The 19,134-nt window shown below is 49.9% G+C and overlaps 1 protein-coding gene and 1 non-coding gene across 27 annotated transcripts in view; one reads left to right on the top strand and one right to left on the bottom strand.

Annotated features, from left to right (window-relative positions):
• The window catches only part of REEP1 (receptor accessory protein 1), a 122,572-nt gene that overhangs the window by 7,794 nt on the left and 95,644 nt on the right, over positions 1-19,134 (bottom strand). For 5 of the 26 annotated variants that reach the window (XR_014841532.1, XM_021087289.2, XM_085018759.1 and 2 more), the window contains 2 exons: positions 14,138-14,293; positions 6,231-6,408 (listed from right to left, as the gene is read on the bottom strand). Coding sequence is in view for 18 of the 26 variants with exons in the window: in XM_021087289.2 (XP_020942948.1) it covers positions 6,231-6,408; positions 14,138-14,293 (334 nt within the window). In the remaining 8 variants the exon portion in view is untranslated. Of the gene's footprint in view, positions 1-1,408; positions 4,436-6,230; positions 6,409-6,508; positions 6,688-8,386; positions 8,917-11,644; positions 11,770-12,280; positions 14,294-19,134 lie in introns of those variants that run through there. The other 21 variants (XR_014841535.1, XR_014841536.1, XM_085018762.1 and 18 more) reach the window with 10 other exon arrangements.
• Positions 8,610-8,716, top strand: LOC146404697 (U6 spliceosomal RNA). Its single transcript, XR_014842682.1, has one exon. It is a non-coding gene; the product is annotated as a U6 spliceosomal RNA (small nuclear RNA).

Below are 19,134 nucleotides of genomic sequence, written 5' to 3'. Positions count from 1 at the left end.
CGTAAGAGCGGGCTGGTTTGTGTCTGTGTCTCTGCACACGTGGTTCCCTCTAAATCCAGGTCCCTGTACTGATCACTGTGGGGTTTAGAAGGCAGCCCAGAGTCACTGCAAGATCCTCAGAAATCTAACAATTCAGACTGTCCACCCAGCCTGGATTCCCTGCGACAGAACAATGAATTCACACATTACCACAACGATAATAATAATAAACAATAACAACCACTATCTTAGGACTGAAACAAAAATAGCTTTGCTACTGTTCTCCACTGCATCCTTGAGCATGGACTAAAAGACAGGGGGGAAAAAAACTGACTCTCTGATCCCCGAGGAGTGATGCATCAAGGAGAACCCAGATATTCAGGTAGGAATAGAAAACAAGCATTCAACTCAGTGGAGGTGGGGAGCTAGTGTGGGCAGCTCTGGGGGCCGGAAATAACTTCTGACAGAAGGTTTTTACCATGAGTGTCATTTGTGGAGTTCCTGCTGCGGCGCGGTGGAAACGAATCTGAGTAGTATCCATGAGGATGTGGGTTCCATCCCTGGCCTCGCTTAGTGGGTCAGGGATCCAGCATTGCCATGAGCTGTGGTGTAGGTCACAGATGTTGCTATGCTGTGGTGTAGGCCAGCAGCTGTAGCGCCAATTCTACCCCTAGCCTGGGAACTTCCATATGCCACAAGTGCAGCCCTAAAAAGCTAAAAAAAAAAAAAAAAAAAGTGATATTCTGCCTGACCCTCAGGACCCATGAGAATAAACACTGTGGCAAAGCTGAGCCTCTGAACCTCGGGGTGGCTATTGTGTCAGGATACAGGATCCCTTGACTGTGTTTCCCTCTTTGCACTGGCTGGAGGAAGCCCAGCATCTTTGACAGTCTGACTTCATCATCTCCATTTCCACAAGCAAATTTAAATTCTTTCTGGACCAAGAAGGAATATAAATGAAGAAACAAACCCCACAGAACATGGTCCCACCAAGATGGAGCATCTCTCATGCACAGTTATGGCCACAACCACCTCCAAGCCTCAGGTGACGGCAGCCAAGGCCATGAACCTGCAGAGCTGACCACGGTGCCCGAGGCTGCGCAGCCTCTGGGAAAGAACAGGTCACTCTTCTGTTCCAGAGCAGGGGAATGAGTGTGTGGCCTCGGCTGACATTCTGTATTAGCAAACATGCCTACAACAGGCTGGGGAGCAGCTGCACTTCTCTCTGTGTGGAGAGCACAGAGAGAGAAACGTCCAGCCCTAAAGGCCAGGCTGATCCGTCTGCAGGAGCCCAAGGCCACCCCACCCCCACAGTGCAGCAGACCGTCCCGGGTTAGCAAACAGCCCCCCACAGCACACATTAGTGGGAGCGGTTAAGGAAAGTCAGCAAATGTGTCTGAAGAAGAGCACACCCATCTGGAACACTTACATCCGCGTCCCCGACAGCCACCGAGGAGAAAGAAAAGAATATTCTGTTAGGGCAGGACCTCCAGGGATGAAAGACACACACGTGTGCAGGGAGTGTTCGTGCAGGCACACACGTACACACAGTCACACTTCTCACGCTCTCGACTTCTGACGGCTCCTGCTGCTAAGGGAAGAAGCTGCCCCAGGGCCACACTCAAGAAGGATGCAATTGTCTCGGTTTTTAAATAGACAGGATAGAAAGGGATGCCTTTGCTTTTTTAAAAAATGATGTCCCATCCATTTGATTTGAGGCAGGGAGGGACAAAACCCCACCTCTCTGACTCATCCCAAGCTGTAGCAGTTCTCCAACATCAAAGGAGGCAGAGAGAAAAGCGAGGAGAGAGGGCGGCAGGGGTGGGAGAGAGAGGGAATGATGGAAGCACAGAAAAAGAGCCAGATGTGCAGGAAACCACAGGGAGCAATCTACGGCGGGGCAGGAAGGGAGCAGGATGTTCTCTTGGGGCCTGAGCTGCTCAGATGAGAACTGTTTTGGGGGACCAGGAGGACGCCTCTAACCAAACCATCCGTGACTCTCTGAAATCATCACTGCCTGGCCCCAGTGTAAGACAAAACTCCTCCCATGCTCCTCACACCTGGTCCTCTTCCCTCACACATCAGATCAGAGCTGGAAGGGCCCGAGGGGCAATAAGCTCCATGCCCCCATTTTGCAGAAGGGGAAACTGAGGCCTGGAGAGCTAGGGGCTTCCCCACAGTCACAGAGGGAAATGGTGTAGACAGATTATCAGCCGGTCCCAGGAAAGCAGACCTTGGGAGGTGGGGGAGGAAGTCCAGGTCCCTAGGTGTCAGGAGGGCTGGGAAAGGCAGGGCTGGGGCAGAGACATCCAGAGCCCGACTCTGAGCAGGGCCACCCCAGCTGGAGGCCTCCACCGCCTCCCGCCTGTTGCCCAGTCCCCAGCAACCCCCTATCCCTGCAACTCCCAGGAGGACCAAACTCCCCTCAATCCCCACACTGCGCTGTGATGCTACTGGAGTGCACTGGAGAGGTGGGGGTGGGGGCTCCCCAGAGAGCAGCACGGAGCAGGCCCAGGAGGCAAGAACGGAGGAGAAGGCAGGTCTCCTCTTCTGCTCTCCCTGGTCCCCCAAGCAAGAGGTTCCCAGAAGGAGAGGCTTTCTGAGTGGCTCACGGAACTTACAAACTCAAAACTGTAAAGAGTGAGTAGACAGAAATGACCATGATTGCCGGGGGCCACTGGGACGCTGTGATTGTGTCTGCCATGAACAAGCACCGCCACCAGGCCCGAGTCTGGGCCGCCAGTGCTGGACACAGCTGAGCGCAGCCTCTCCGTTTCTTCTGTCCTTGGGGACAATATACAAGCTCCTGCGTTTCTGCAGGATGCTGGTCTCCACAACCCTCTGCTCCGGACTCCCCGGGCCATCAGTTCACGTTAGCCTTAGGCCTCCCAAACCCCTAGGTCTTCTGTAGACCTTTAAAAACCTTAGCACTACAAGTCTTACAGTGGATTTTCTTTTCTTGTTTTTTTTGTTTGCTTGTCTTTTCTTTTTTGGCCAGGTTCCTGGGCCAGGTATCAGATCTGAGCCACAGCTGCAATCTATGCTGCAGCTGTGGCACTGCCGGATCCTTAACCCACTGTGCCAGGCTGGGCATCAAACCTGCGTCCCGGCGCTCTCAAGATGCCACCGCCGATCCCGTTGCGCCGCAGCAGGAACTCCAGCACTGAAAGTCTTGAAACTCAAGAAATAAAGGGAAAACAGGACCCTGCCTAGAATGCAGTTCCAGGTCCTTCTGCTCTCCACTGATGCGGGAGGCACGGGCCGTGTGTCAGAGGTGCCCAGGCTGGGGGCACGGGCCTCAATGGGCACCAGGCACGGCTACCTCCTCCCCTCACCCCAGGCAGCAGCTACAGGCTAGGGGTAGCCCCTCTTCTTCATCGGGGGTGCAGGGCGGGCTGAGTTAGCACAGCACCATCTCTGCTCCCTGGCGAGTCTAGTTAAGATCAGGGAAAGCGCAGGAGCAGGTCAAGAGAGAACGACCAGGCCAAGCCATCACCTGCACCCAAGGAGGGTGGCAGCAGGGGGCCCTGCCCTGGCCTGGGAGAGTCCAGACCTGCGCCCACCCCCAGGTCTCCAGTAAACATCGTCACCCTTCAACAAGCCCTTTCACAGCCATCTTCACAACAGCACAGCCAAGTGGGGAAGCGGGGATCTTCACCACTATTTGAAGGAAACCAAGGCTTAGGGTGGTTAGGTGACTTGCACACAGTCACACTGCTGGTAAGTGGCAAAGCAGGACCAGGGCTCCCTGGGCTGCACAGGAGCAGAAACCCCTGGAACCACAGGGCTTCATTGCTCCAGAGGACCTGGCTAAGTGCTTGTGTCCTCATCGCCCAAAGCACAAGGAACTGAGACCCCATGATGGTTTGAAAATAGCTCCAGCCATGTTCATTACCCCTCCCTTGAAGAGGAGGAGAGGAACTCTCCTCCCCTTGAGTGTGGGCTAGACTTAATGACTCACTTCCAGCAAAGAGCAAAAGGCAGAAGTGGGGGTGTCCCATCTGCCCTCTCTCTCCTGCATCACTCGCTCTGGGAGGAGCCGGTGGCCATGTTGTAAGGACGCTCAAGCTGCCCTAGAGGGGCCCCCGTGGTAAGGATCTGAGGCCTCGAGCCAACAGCCACAAGAGAGCCACCTTCAGTCAAGCTTTCAGATGCCTGCAGCCCTAGCCGGCATCCTGGCCACAACTCTTGAGAGGCCCTTGAGCCAGAACCACCCACTTAAGCCACTCCCAAATTTCTAGCCTGTATTTACTGTAAGAGAATACCTGTTTGCTGCTTTAAGGAGTTAGCCTAACTCCACCCCCTAGACCCTGCAGCCGAAAGGGAGCCCCAGGGTCAGACACCAGCTCAGGGTTAGAGCCTCCTCTGGGGGCTGGCGAGTCCCACACGCTGCAGGGAGGCTGCCTGGCTGTGCACTCACCTTTCCGGGTCCTGCAGGCGGAGCAGCAGGAACACACTGTGGGGACGGGGGCACCATCAGTGACAGCCCCCACTTGACAGGAGCCAGCCCGGCACACAGGGAGGCCCCGGGGAGGTGTGGGGAGTCCCACTGTGCTCAATACAGGGGTCCCAGGAAGGTGGGTCTCTGGAGAGACACCAGGTGGGGGAGGGGGTCATCCAGATTCGGCTTCCTCTCGGGTGCTAGAAAACGCCCTTGCCTGGCCCATAGAGGCCAGCCTTTGTGTCCAGCAGCCCAGGGGAAGGCAGGGGATGAAGTTAAATTCTTCTCCTCTGAGAAGTAATCCAACGGCACCTGCTCAGAGGCCCCTCCTCTCTCTCCCACTTCAGAGCGACCTGATCCAAACACATTAGCCCAAATTCATTTCTATCTGGTGCCTGTCTGGAGAGATGTTCAAAGTCAGGGGGTGCCTCCCACTGCCTTCTAAAAAAATACTGAAGTACAGTTGACTTACAATATTATGTTAGTTTCAGGTGTATAATATAGTAATTCGGTATTTTTATAGATCATACTCCACATAAAGGTACAATATTGGGTAAATTCCATTGTGGCACATTGCTTCCTTGTAACCTTTTTTTTTTTTTTTAATTTGCAGGGCCACATCTGCAAGCTCCCCGGGGTCGAACTGGAGCTGCAGCTGTGGGAAGGCCTAAGACACAGCCACAGCAACACCAGATCCGAGTTGCATCTGTGACCTATGCCACAGCTCACGGCAATGACGGATCCTTAACCCACTGAGTGAGGCCAGGGATTGAACCCACATCCTCATAGATACTAGCTGTGTTCTTAACCTGCTGAGCCACAGTGGGAACTCCCATAACTTATCTATTATATATGTAGTCGTTTGTAGCTCTTAATCCTCCTCAATGCTTTTGCCCCCTCCTCCTCTCTCCTCTCTGGCAACCACTGGTCTGTTCTCAGTATCTACGTGTCTGTTTCTGTTTTGTCAGACTGGTTCTTTCATTTTATTTTTTAGATTCCACCTATAAGTGAAAACATACAGGATTTGTCTTTCTCTCTCTCACTTCTTTCACTCTACTCCCGGTCCATCCATGTTGCTGCAAAGAGCAAAACTTCATTCTTTTTTATGGCTGAATAATATCCATCACCTTGCTTTTAGATCCCACCAGACTTCTCCGTTTCCCAGTTCTGAAGCCGCTGTGAATAATCCACCAAGGGGAGGCATGGGGAGGCGTAGGAAGGGGTAGACATGGAGGTAATGTGTGGTTTCCACAGAGCCGTGGGCTCCACAGGAATGAGACCTCAGAGCTGGTGTGGCCTTGGCACTGGTGGCCGAGAGTGTGCATGGTGCCTGGGGGCTCCAGGAGGGGAGGAGCTGATGGAGTGAGAGAGAAGACAGGCAATACCAGGCACGGAAGAGAACCACGAGAGCCATAAGCCTTGGTGGGGAGGGACACAGGTGCTCAGGACAGGCGAGCCCTCCTGGGAGTGTGGGGTCCGAGAGGACGAAAACAGAGAAAGCTGCCTTGACCCAAGTCCAGCTGGGCCTGTCGCCTCTGGGTTTGGTCCAGGTACTGCTCAACCGCCCCAACTCTCTAGACAATCAGATGGAGGAAGGGGGGCCCTCTGGTGCAGGTGACCTAACCCAGCCCCTGGCGAGAGCCCCCAAGGCCAGCTTCCTGTCCTGGCTTGAGTAGTGCTCTACCCCTTGGCTGGCCTGGCATGGTCTGGTGGATGTCTGCGTTGGTGGCAGGTCCTTGAGGCAAGGGCCATATGGCCTAAGAGGTCCCACCTACGAGGTGGAAAAGAGGGGCAGTGAAGTGACACCTACCTGAGCTGCCAGCGCTCTCAGAAGCACTCCGGGACATCTTGGGCTGGCCGTGTTTGCCGCTGGCCCGCCCAGGCCCCGGTGCGGGTGGACCTGAGGGAGCTGGGGCGCCATCTCCCCTGATGGTGCTGAGGTCCTGCATGCTGAAGCTCCGGAGTCTCTCTGATAAGGCACCTTGTCCCTGGACACAACACAGGAGGGGGCACAGGTCAGAGGCCTGCCCACAGACCAGGGGCAGTCATGGGGACCAGACATGACCAAGGCCAAGAGGGAGCTCTGACCATCAGCGAGGTGGAATCGGTTCTCTGGAAGGACTCTGCAGTGAACTTGCTAGAAACATGGAGGGGGGTCAAGGTCAGGAATATTCAAGGGCCTCCCGTGGGCTCCTGTCTCTCCTTCACACGCCCCCCACGATAAGCTAGCGCCTCAGCGAGACCCAGGGCCGCTGCCTGCAATTCCTACTCTCCAGGGCTTGTCTGCTGCTTCTCAGACAATCCTTACGTAAATAGCAATCCTTATATAGCTACAAGCTACATCTTGTGTCAGTTCCCAGGAGGACATAAGAATCTGGCCAGAATATCAGAACTTAAAAATCTAAATATAAAGATAAATAAACAAAAATTTCAAAAAACCTCTATGTGCTCAGTCCTTACTCTTCTCAAAGGAAATAAAATACAGACAGTGTTTTTTTTTAAATGTACCACAACAGCCATTTCCTTTATCTGTTCACGTTACTGTTCCTAAGGCACATTTACTGCCACCGTCGCCTTTGAGCTTCATAAAATACCCCAAAGGTAATGAATCAGGAAGGGCATAAAAGAATCATATTAAAAAATACACATGCACAGCAAAACCCTGCTGACTCTAACCATTTCCTATTCTGAGGGAGCCACAGAATTGATCTCGGGGGGGGGGGAAAGGGTTCTTTTGTTTAGGAAAGCAAGATCAATCCATTACACTTATGAAAGGAAAAGTCCTCTCCGTCTGGAGGACAGAGTGAAAAGGATCATAATGAAGGCTCGGGATGCAGGCGTAGCTTCAGGTGTGCCTCAGGGGCTGGAGGGGGAGACTCCCCTTCGGGGAGGTGGGAGAGAAGGAAGCCCGAGGGGGAGGGGCTGGTAGGGGATTGGGGTTATTGCGAATTGGTTTGGGATTTGGACCAAGAGGTGACAGGCAGGCGTTTCTTGCTGTGGCTCAGCAGCAACGAACCCGACTGGTATCCGTGAGGATGCCAGTTTGACCCCTGGCCTCGCTCAGTGGGTTAAGGATCCGGCAGTGTAGTCATAGAAGCAGCTCGGATTCTACCTGGCCGCGGCTGTGGTGAGAGGTCAGCAGCGGCAGCTCCGATTCGACTCCCTAACCTGGGAACTTCCATACGCCTCGGATGTGGCCCTAAAGAAGCCTAAATAAACAAATAAATAAATAAATAAAAATAAAAAAAGAGGTGACAGGCAAGTAACCACCAGGAGAACTGATAAACTCGAGCATCTTCCAAAACCCCTACCGGTATACAAACCTCCCTTAGGTACACAGGCTGCACAGATGGGGATGGGGGTATTTTATTTGGATAATAAAAAAAAAGAGTCATCCTAGAGGGCTACAGGGCTCAGGGACAACACCTAGAACAGAACCAACAAACCAGCACAAAATCAACGAGAGCAGCTAACAACAGGGACTCCGGGCTGGGGGTGGAATTGATGAAACAGAGGCTGTGACAGCTTTCGTAAGAGGCTTTCAGACATGGCAGAAGCGTCTGGAGATTTTTTTCTTCATTTTAGTTAAAAAAAAAAATGTAATGAAAACGGGGCAACAAAAGCATAGCAATTCACTGAAGTTAGCTTTAGCCAAAGAGTCAGCTCGCTAAAGGAGCAAATGCAGAATGAGTTCATGAGAGGGAAGGGCGAAAGCAAAGGAGCTTGCAGACAGATTTACGAGAAATGTCAGAATGAAACAAAGATGCATTAAAATGCGAAAAAGATAAGTTCTCAGGCTACTAAACATATTGAAAGGAAAAATGTCTCCAGGAAACTAACAACGACAAAAATAAAACTATTTAAATAATCAAATACACACACACACACACTCAAACATACAGTTAGAATTCTGAATTCAGGCAAAGAGGTGTTTGGAGGGCATTATAGGAAAAAGTCAGAAATTACCCATGTCGCTTCAGATACTGTTCTGGAATGATGGTGGGCAAGGAGTTAGAGGCTTTAACTTCTAGACATAACAGCTCGGAGATCTTTGCCAAGAAACTGAGGGGAAGACAGCTGCCCAATATCATCCCTTCCAAATCCAATGATCCATGATTATTTTACTCAGAAACATTTAAGATGACAACATGAATTTAGAAAAAAATTAGACAACAAAAGAACGAAAACTGTGCTCGCTTCCGCAACGCATACACTAAAATTGGAACAATGCAGGGAAGACTGGCATGGCCCCTATGCAAGGATGGTATGCAAATTTGTGAAGGTTTCCAATTTTTTTTGGAAAAAACAAAACAAAACGAAACAAAAATTCTGAAAAGAGGGAGGAGATATTATAATGGAGTCATTCTGTATTAAGGTAACATTCAGGAAAGCCACTCACAGATTCACTCTTCCATTCATTCTTCCATTTATTCATTTATCTATTTCTTGATGATTTATCAAGGACCTTCCATGGGCGAGACACTGTGCTAGGCATTCTCAGGAAATATGCAGAAAAAAACAGCTTGATTTCTGACAAAACTTTAAAAAAAAAAAAAAAAAAAAAAAGGACAAATAACCACCCAGAAATGCCATGCCAGAAGCGGCAGAAAACGAAGATTAAGAACAACAGCTCGGGAGTTCCCGTCGTGGCGCAGTGGTTAACGAATCCGACTAGGAACCATGAGGTTGCGGGTTCGGTCCCTGCCCTTGCTCAGTGGGTTAACGATCCGGCGTTGCTGTGAGCTGTGGTGTAGGTTGCAGACGTGGCTCGGATCCCATGTTGCTGTGGCTCTGGCGTAGGCCAGTGGCTGTGGCTCCAATTCGACCCCTAGCCTGGGAACCTCCATATGCCGCGGGATCGGCCCAAAGAAATAGCAAAAAGACAAAAAAAAAAAAAAAAAAACAGCTCTGGAGTCAGACCTGGATTCAAATTCTAGTCCCATCACCAATAGCTGGGGGACCTCACCATCTCTCCACCTCACTTTTCCCACCTGTGAAACAGCATCCACATGGCAGGATGGGGGTGGGAGAGGTAAACGAGATGACGCCTTAAGATATTCATTCATTACAGGAGTTCCCGTCACGGCTCAGCAGTTAACAAGCCCAACTAGTATCCATGAAGACACAGGTTTGATCCCTGGCCTCGCTCAGTGGGTTAAGGATCCGGCATTGCTGTGAGCTGTGGTGTAGGTCGCAGATGCGGCTCGGATCTGGTGTTACGGTGGCTGTGGCTGTGGCTAGCGGCTACAGCTCCGATTCAACCCCTAGCCTGGGAACCTCCATGTGCCATGGGTGTGGCCCAAAAAGACAAAAAAAAAAAAAAAAGATATTCATTATAGAGCCCAGGACACATAAGTGCTTCAAAAATGTCAACTATGATAATGATGATGTTACTGCAGTTGCCTGAGACAAACAATGTGCTGTTGAATTTAAAAAAAGAGAGAAGAGGAAGAAGGATTTCCCTAATGGCTCAGCAGATTAAGGATCCTGTGTTGTTACTGCTGTGGTGTGAGTTTTGACCCCTGGTTTGGGGACTTCTGCACGCCATGGGTGCAGCCAAAATAAAATTAAAATAATAAATAAAATAAAATTCTTTCTTGGGCCACACCTGTGGCATATGGAAGTTCCCGGACTAGGGGTCGAATCAGAGCTACAGCTGCCGGCCTACACCACAGCCACAGCAACTCAGGATCCGAGCTGCATCTTCGACCTACACCACAGCTCACGGCAATGCTGGATCCTTAAGCCACTGAGCGGGGCCAGGGATTGAACCAAGTCCTCAAGGGTACTAGTTGGGTTCGTTACTGCTGAGCCACGAAGGGCACTCCAAAATTTTAGATTTAATGAAATATGGTTGCACTTCTCAAGAGAAGCTTTCTCTAACCATTTCAGCTCCCTGGCATAGGCACTGTTTGTTGGTTTGTCTTTCTCTCCTGATTGTTTTATTTACTAACACAGCCTTAGCATCTGCCACTCTATCTGATACACTTTAGGGGTCAAGGAGCTGAATACATGAACATGTAACCATTTATTGGGCCATCCCCAGAGTCAAGTGTGCAGCAGGGTATTCCCACCCCCACCCTGATGCACCAGCCTGATCCCCAGACGTGACGGGGCAATCTATTGAGCAGGGGCCTGAGCTCTACCCACAAGGGGTGTATGAAAGATGCCAGAGGGCTGTAGGGTGCAAAGGACAGAGGGCACACATCTGAGAGGTAAGGCATCCTGGAGGAGACACACTTGACCTGGCCCTGGAGAACTTGAAGGTGGGATCCAAGGGAAAAGAGAAGTATATTTTTTTTCCCTTTTTTTTAGGGCCACATCCACGGCATATGGAAGTTCCCAGGCTAGGGGTTGAACTGGAGCTGCAGCTGCCAGCCACAGCCACAGCCATGGCAACGTGGGATCCGAGCTACATCTACCACAGCTCACAGCAACGCCAGATCCTTAACCCACTGAGAGGAGCCAGGGATCAAACCCGCATCCTCGTGGATACTGATCAGGTTCGGTTACCACTGAGCCACAATGGGAACTCCAAGAGAAGTATATTTCTTAGTTATCTGTCACCCCTGAGAGCTGCCTCTTCATTCTACCCCAGATGGGGTCTTCCCAGTTTTGTCTGCTAAGGAGATGGGGGTCCAGTTATACTGTTTGCTCATGGCCAAATGAATGCATTTGTAACAGTGCCTGCTAAAAGCTGACAGGGTTTCTTTTCAAACAGCTGTGCCAACTGAGACTTAACTTCTCACTGTCTTCCCTCTTTTGTACTTTCAGAATTGTGTACCATGAACATGCATTACCTTTAAGAAATCATTACAATTTCATTTTAGTAACACCCACTGCACTCCTCCAAGGTCACCCTCGGGACCTCGTTCTGTGAATACAAGGGCTCCATGATGCTGACAAATGCCATCTAGACCAAAAACAACAACATGGAACTATTTAAAATAAACAAACAAGAAGGCAGGAGTGGTATCTCCAGAAACTGCCCTGAGAGCTTAGCTTCAGTTCTGCTATGAGAACCTTGGCCCATCAACTTGGTCTTGCTTCCCAACTTGGTCATTGGGAAGTTAAAGGCTGAGCGAGATTCCCTTCCAACTCGAAAATTTTGACTTCAAGAATCTATGGCTTTCTTCTCTGGCTCATTATCTGGCTCTGACTGCAATTCCAAAATAAAAGTTTCTGGAATGATTTTTTTTAAAAAATTCTTAACATAGAGGTAACCTTTTTTTTTTTTTTTTTCCTTCTTTTTTTGCTTTTTTAGGGCCACACTCATGACTACAGCTGCCGGCCTACATCACGGCCATAACAACTCGGGATCTGAGCCACATCTTCGACCTACACCACAGCTCACGGCAACGCCAGATCCTTAACTCACTGAGCGAGATCCTTAACTCAAACCTGCATCCTCACGGATACTACTAGTCGGATTTGTTTCCATTGTGCCACAACGGGAACTCCCAGTAACCATTTTATTTTATATATATATTATATATTTTATATATATTATATATATTTTATATATATTATATGTATTTTATATATATTTTATATATATTTTATATATATTATATATTTTATATATATTTTATATATATTATATATTTTTTATATATATTATATATTATATATATTTTATATATTTTATATATTTTTAAATTATATATATATTTATATGTTTTTTATATTTTTATTATATATATTTTTATTTTTTATATATTTTTTATTATATATATTTTATATATATATTTTTTATATATATATAGTTCTCAGGCTAGGGGTTGAAACAGAGCTGCAGCTGCTGGCCCACACCACAGCCACAGCAACGCCAAACTGAGCCGCATTTGCGACCTGCGCTACAGCTTGTGGATCCTTAGCCCACTGAGCGAGGCCAGGGATTGAACCCTCATCCTCACGGACACAAGTAGGGTTCCCAACCCACTGAGCCACAAAGGGAATTCTAAAATGATCTGAAAATCTCTAGAATAAATGTTGGGTCTCCTAAGACAACCTTGGTGAAAGGTGAATAAATTCTGGGTGTGTCTGTTTTAATTCTTGTAACCATTTCCTCCCCAGGCAACACTAGGTTTAGAATACGAGCCACAGGAAAAGCTAGGAATTCTGGGCCCTTCCGTGAACCAAGACGAGCCTCTGTAGGCACGCCTCAGCACCTGCTCTTGGGACTGTCACACCACATGTCAGCACCACCCTCAGCATCTCATCCCTGGAAGAACCTCCACAGCCTCAGAGACCAGAAAGGGAGACAAACTCAGCCTGCCATGAAAACGAATCTCCTGCTTGTATTCTGTCATACTTTGGCCTCTTTATTCCCTGAGGTATTATAAACAGAGGCTACCCAATTTTGTTGTCGTTGTTTGTTTACATGCTGTTTGTTTTAACAGACTCACCTTGCTTTTCCATGGGCACGTCAGCACCACGTAGTCCAGTGGTTCTATCAGCCATGCTTCCAGAACCCCAGAAACCCCACGGAAATAGCTTGGGGGCAAGGGAGGGGAGTCCATTCCTGATTATTTTATCTATTTATTTATTTATTCTTTTTAGGGCCACACCCACGCCATATGGAAGTTCCCAGGATAGGGCCTGAATGGGAACTGCAGCTGCCAGCCTACACCACAGCCACAGCAATGTGAGATCCGAGCCTCACCTGCAACCTACACCACAGCTCACGGCAACACCGGATCCTTAACCCACTGAGGAAGGCCAGGGACCAAATCCACATCGTCATGGATACTAGTTGGGTTTGTTACCGATGAGCCATGACAAGAACTCCTATTTCTGATTATTTCAATCTTTTCTTTCTCCTGGCTAACTCTCTTAGAAAATTGGACTTTAAGAGGCAAACCATGTCACTGAATTTCCTATTAATCTGAGATCTTTAATTCCTGATCCTTCCCCCAATTTGTAAGGAATAAGAAATCCACGTAGGCAACAGACACCAAATTCTCTGTTCTGATGCTTTTCTTTGTCAGGGGAGGGAGTGTGTTCCTGGGCAAACCCAGACTTTTAATAACCTGATAGTCTAAGTAAAACAATTTATCATTAGCAGAATAGCCGCTATTGGGGCCCACAGAGTCACTAAGTCCGGTTGCAAGCCCTCGACGAGGTTCTCTTTTTCCAAAGGGATACATGGGAGAAGGGACACAAGTCACAAGGACACAAGTGAAAAAAGGAGGCTCCAGCAGGATGCAAAGTTTAGCCCACCTCACCTCACACAGTATCTAATGCCTGCAACTGATGACAACCAAGAATCTAGACAAAGGGTTTTAGCGAGTCAGGCAACTGGTCACAAAGCCACCCGCATAACCACAATTCCCACTGGGGATTCAAACAGAGTTAGTACATCCTCCTCAGTTCCCATGGGGTCCCCGCCTCGCCGACACAGTTAACCTTGACCCATGCTCCACGCCAAGGCCAAGCAGGCACCTTCTCAACATGCTGGATGAAGATGGGGCCTCGTTTGTGACCAATTGGATTAACCCACGAGAGAGCGCGGGCAGTTCTTCCACGAGAGCATCAATCATCAAATTCGATTCATTCTCCAGGCATTAAACAAACAAAAGACAAAAAGCCCAAGTAAGTTAATCACACGTTAGAGGCTACCAAATCAACGCAGCAAGAGGCGCTGGGAAGAGGCTGACCGTCCCGGCTCTGGGATTAACGCACACATACACACATGGGTGTCGGCAGGAGACACACCGGGCTCGGATCCAGACCGCCTGTGGCTGGTGGGCAGAGGCGGCTGCTGGCCTCTCTCCCCAACTGGATCAGTTTGGAGTTAGTCACACCTCTCCACGGGGTTACCTGCCCTTCTCTGAGGTCCAAAGAGGAGACAAAAGGAAAGAGTCGAGCCACCTGATGAAGGGGAAGAGAGAGAAAAAAGCCATGGGCACCAAGCCGAGGAAACGGGTGAAGGGCACCATGCTGCCCTGGCCTCTTCACTCACGTGCTCATTGCTTCATTCCTACATTTGCAGGCGACCCTGATGGAGGGTGGAAAGCTGAGGGAAGCCCCGTAGGGGAAGGGAGATGACTACAGAAGGGGATGTGGTTCCTGTTCCCTAGGACCCTACAGCCTGGCTGGGGCATCAAGACACGAACGCGAGCAAGACTGCCAATGACAGGCGACAAAACATAAGGCAGAAGTTCAGGGGACAGAGAGAACCCTGTTGGCTGGGACACATGGGGAGGTCTCGTTCGGGAGCCCAAACCTGAGCAAGGCAGGGGCTGAGCTCAAACTTGAGCAAGGTCAGGAAGCACCATCAGAAAGAAAGGGGAAGGATGCTGTCTGTGTCCGGAGAGTGGCTGGAGCCAAGGTGTGAGAGTGGACAACCTGGGGTGTGTCTGGGAAACTGAGACGGAACCCACGTGGGAAGAGGCTCTGATGCTGCTGATGAATGGGAGGTAAGGCTAGAAAAACCATAGTTGGCCTAAACTTGGACTTTGATAAGAGCTACGCCAAAGGTTTCTGAGTAGTGAGCAAATTGAAGAAGGCAGGATTTTAGAGGAGGGAGAACATTCCAGATACACTGTGTGGCACACATGGAGAATGGCTCCTGGTATCTGCCCTGCCTTCCTTCCTCAGGTTGGAGCCGGGCACGTGGACGTTTGGAATTAAGGCTGTTTCGCAAGAGCTCCCATGTGGCTCAGCGGTTAACAAATCTGACTGGTATCGATGAGGATGTGGGTTGAATCCCTGGCCTTGCTCAGTGGGTTAAGGATCCAGCATTGCCATGAGCTGTGGTATAGGTCGCAGATGTGGCTCGGATCCTGTGTTGCTGTGGCTGTGGTGTAGGCTGGCAGCTGTAGCTCCAATTCAACCCCTAGCCTGGGAACTTCCATGTGCCGCAGGTCCGTCCCTAAAAACCAAACCAAACAAAACAAAAAGACTTGTTTCCCAGCCACCCTTCCCAGAAGTTTTCTTAATGGGAGACAGAACGCAAACCTGAACGTTACTGGGTGAGGGACGGTTGCTTTGGAAAGCCGGCTGGATCTGATGGGACAAGGAGGTGAGGAGTGGGGTCTGGGACGTGAGACCCGGCTCTGCAGGATGACGACAGTCTTGCTCAGTGGGTTAAGGATCTAGCGTTGCTGTGAGCTGTGGTGCAGGTCACAGACATGGCTTGGATCCTGTGTTGTTGTGGCTGTGGCGTAGGCTGGCAGCTGCAGCTCCGATTCGAACCCTAGCCTGGGAACTTTCACATGCTGTGAGTGTGGCCCTAAAAAGAAAAAAAGAAAAAAGAAAAGTGGAGCTACATTTATAACTGCTCCCTTTCTCACAGTGAGGAAGTTTTGTTTTCTTTTTCATATCCTAATTTCATTTTTCTTTTTGGCTGCCCCGGGGGCATATGGAGTTTCCAAGCTGCATCTGCGTCCTACACAGCAGCTGTAGCAATGTCAGATCCTTAACCCACTGCGCCAGGTCAGGGGTCAAACCCGAGTCCTAGTGCTCCAGAGACTCCACCAATCCTGTTGCATCACAGCAGGAGCTCCAGCTTTCTCTTTCTTTTAATTGAAATACAGTTAACTCTCAATGTTATATCAGCACACAGGGATAGAGGGTTTTTCGGGTTTTTTGGGGTTTTTTTTAGGATTTTTTTTTTTTTTTGTCTCTTTTAGGGCTGCACCCAAGGCATACGGAGGTTCCTAGGCTAGGGGTTCAATCAGAGCTGTAGCCTCTGCCCTACGCCACAGCCACAGCAACGCCAGATCCGAGCCGAGTCTGCAACCTACAGTACAGCTCACAGCAAACCCTGGATGCTTAACCCACTGAGCAAGGCCAGGGATCGAACCTGCGTCCTCATAGATGCTAGTCAGATTCGTTTCCACTGAGTCACGATGGGAACTCTGGCATAGAGCTTTAAAGAAACTATCTTTGTATCTTCAGGTAACCTGTGGCCTTCCCTCTCCTGCGTGGAAGTCCAGCCTGCCCTGGGCCTTTGCTAGAGGCCTCCTTCTGTGTATTAATGCAGCTTCTTACTTCCTAGAAGTGTTGAGATAAGACTGTCAGAAGAGCAGGCAGACAACCCTGAAAATCCCCAGGGCTGGGAATGGCTCTAAAATCCTCTCACAGGCACACAGTCCTCAGGGCCTGGGGTTGTGGTCCTAGTAGAACATGCTCAGGAGCGTGTGGAGGGGAAGGGCCGTGGGTGATGCAGGGAACACAGCGCAGGGGACTGAAGTCTTGCTCTGAGCCCAGCACAGCCACTAACAGTAGTGTGACCCTGGGCAGGTGGCTCAGCATCGGACCTCAGTGTCCGTTCCCACCCCCTCCCTGTCCCCTGTGCAATAAGGGGCTATGGATGGATGGTGGCATCTAAGACTGCTTCCTGCCCTAACAAGCCATTCGGGGATATTTCTCTCTGTGGGGGGTGGGGGTGGCAGCTCACGTGTTATATAGCAGCTGCCCCTCAGCATGTGGTCACCTCTAGGCTCAAGAGGAGGAGGAAGGTGGGCCCGGAGCAATGAGGGACCCAAAGCCCAGGGTGGGAGAGGAGCTTGCCTGGGGCCACACAACACAGGCAAGGTGGACAGGGAGGGACAAGAGCACAGGAACACCCCAACTGTGCTCACACTGTCCCACTGAAGAGAAAAGACCAGGAGAGACCCACAGGAGCAGGAGGGAGCCTCCTCTCCAGAAGAGGCTGTACTGTTCTCTTTTCTTTCTTTTTCTTTTTTTTTTTTTTGCTTTTTAGGGCTGCATTCATGGCATATGGGAGTTTCCAGGCTAGGGGTTGAATTGGAGCTGCAGCTGCCGGCCTACACCACAGCCACAGCAATGCCAGATCCGAGCTGCATCTTCGACCTACACCACAGCTTTCAGCAACACCGAATCCTTAACCCACTGAGTGAGTCTAGGGATGGAATGCACATCCTCATGGATGCTAGTCAGGTTCTTAACCAGCGAGAGTTTGAATTGCAAGTAACTTCCCAATGCTAGTATCTACCTTGTTTCCTTTATCTGGTTCAACAGTGAGCAAAGATCATGATCAACCTCAGAGAGCAAACTGACATAAGAGAAGTGAACAATGGGCAGCCTTTATTAAGCACTCGGTCGAGGTCTGCACCCTGGGAAGTCTCTATGGACATCGCCTCATGACCATTTGGTGGCAGGCACCATTACCATGCCCATTTTGCAGGTGAAGGAGCTGAGGCTCACAGAGATGCAACAGCAAGTGAAGGAGCTGGGATTTTTAGCCTGGATTGGTTTATTTCTAAAGCCCACAATTGCTGCTAAACATGCCTCTCATGGCTGAGAGAGCTACAAATATGAACAGCCGTCCCTCATTCCTGTACCATTTACTGACTACTTAGCAAGGGTACAGATAAGACATGGCTATAAGTGACTATAAAGAGGTCCACTGGGGGACCAAGAAGTGAGAGAACAGTTCCACCAGGAAGGCAAGGAGGCTGCTGTGGAGGAGGCGGATTTTGCCCTTGAAAGGCAGACAGGATTGCAAACAGGTGGGAACAGGGGCAGATGAAGAACCAGCATTAGTAGAGGCAGGAAAGAGAAAATTCTATCAATAGCACACAGAGTTGCTATTTCTAGGACAGCACAGAAGATGGCGCTATGAGTACAGTCCAAGCACCAGAGAAGTCAGGAGAGAAAGCTGGGAATCAGGGCCCGACTGAACAGCCTCTAACAGGAAGCCACTTAATATGGCTACTGCAATGATCCAAGCTAGAGTAAGACTTGAGGAGTAAGTTGGAGGAAAGAGGGGCATGATTGAGATTTGGAGCTTTGGAGGCCAGAGAGGATGGTGATTTCATTCTCATCAGAAAGTTAGGACATGGAGTTCCTTTCGTGGCATAGTGGTTAACGAATCTGACTAGGAACCATGAGGTTGTGGGTTCGGTTCTGGCTTTGCTCAGTGGGTTGGGGATCCAGCGTTGCCGTGAGCTGTGGTGTGGGTTGCAGACACGGCTCAGATCCCACGTTGCTCTGGCTCTGGCATAGGCCAGCAGCTACAGCTCCAATTAGACCCCTAGCCTGGGAATCTCCATGTGCCGAGGGAGTGGCCCTAGAAAAGGCAAAAAAAAAAAAAAAAAAAAAAAAAAAAGAAAGAAAGAAAGAAAAGAAAACAAGAAAGTTAGGACATAAGAGGAGGGGCAGACTTGGAGTTCAGGGAACTGCTGACTCTAGGTTCCCCGGGAGACAGGGAGGAGATGTCCAGAGAACCAGAAACACTGGACTTGAGACCGGGGCAGAGGAGGTGATCTGGGAATCAGATGCATCAGGTGAAGCTGAAGGTGAGGGAAAGGATGAGATGGCTCTGGGAGGAAAAGGAGGGCCAGGCAGGTCCCTGAAGAATACCACCAACACTAAGGGAGAAGATGGGAGGGAAGGGTCAGGGACAAGGTGACCAAGAAGGTGCTGTCACCACAGCCAAGAAACAGCTCTTCCCGCTCTTGGAGATCCTAAAAATGCTTTCTCAGACCTCCTAGGTTCATCCAGGCTCTTCCCAGGAGAGGGCAGGTGGGCTCCTCTCTTTCCAGCTACATGTAATCTCCATCGGCAAACTTGGACAGAGATGGGCAACAGGGCAAGTAATGTCAGACCAGCAGCTCCACGTGGGTGCTGGCCCTTCCTCTTCAGCTGATTTGTGAGGCCAAGTCTTTGTTTTACCTCTTTTTTTTTTTTTTTTTTGGCCTTGGCTTGCAGCAGATTGATGTGCAATCTCAGTTCCCAGACCT

This window comes from Sus scrofa, chromosome 3, assembly GCF_054392235.1.
Source record: "Sus scrofa isolate SSC_HxYL_T2T_F1_AM1 chromosome 3, Sscrofa_HxYL_maternal_Yorkshire_Landrace_v2.0, whole genome shotgun sequence".
In the NCBI taxonomy this organism is placed as follows: Eukaryota; Metazoa; Chordata; class Mammalia; order Artiodactyla; family Suidae; genus Sus; species Sus scrofa.
The sequence above is the reverse complement of the archived record's forward strand: the minus strand, read 5'-3'. Positions and strand labels throughout refer to the sequence as shown.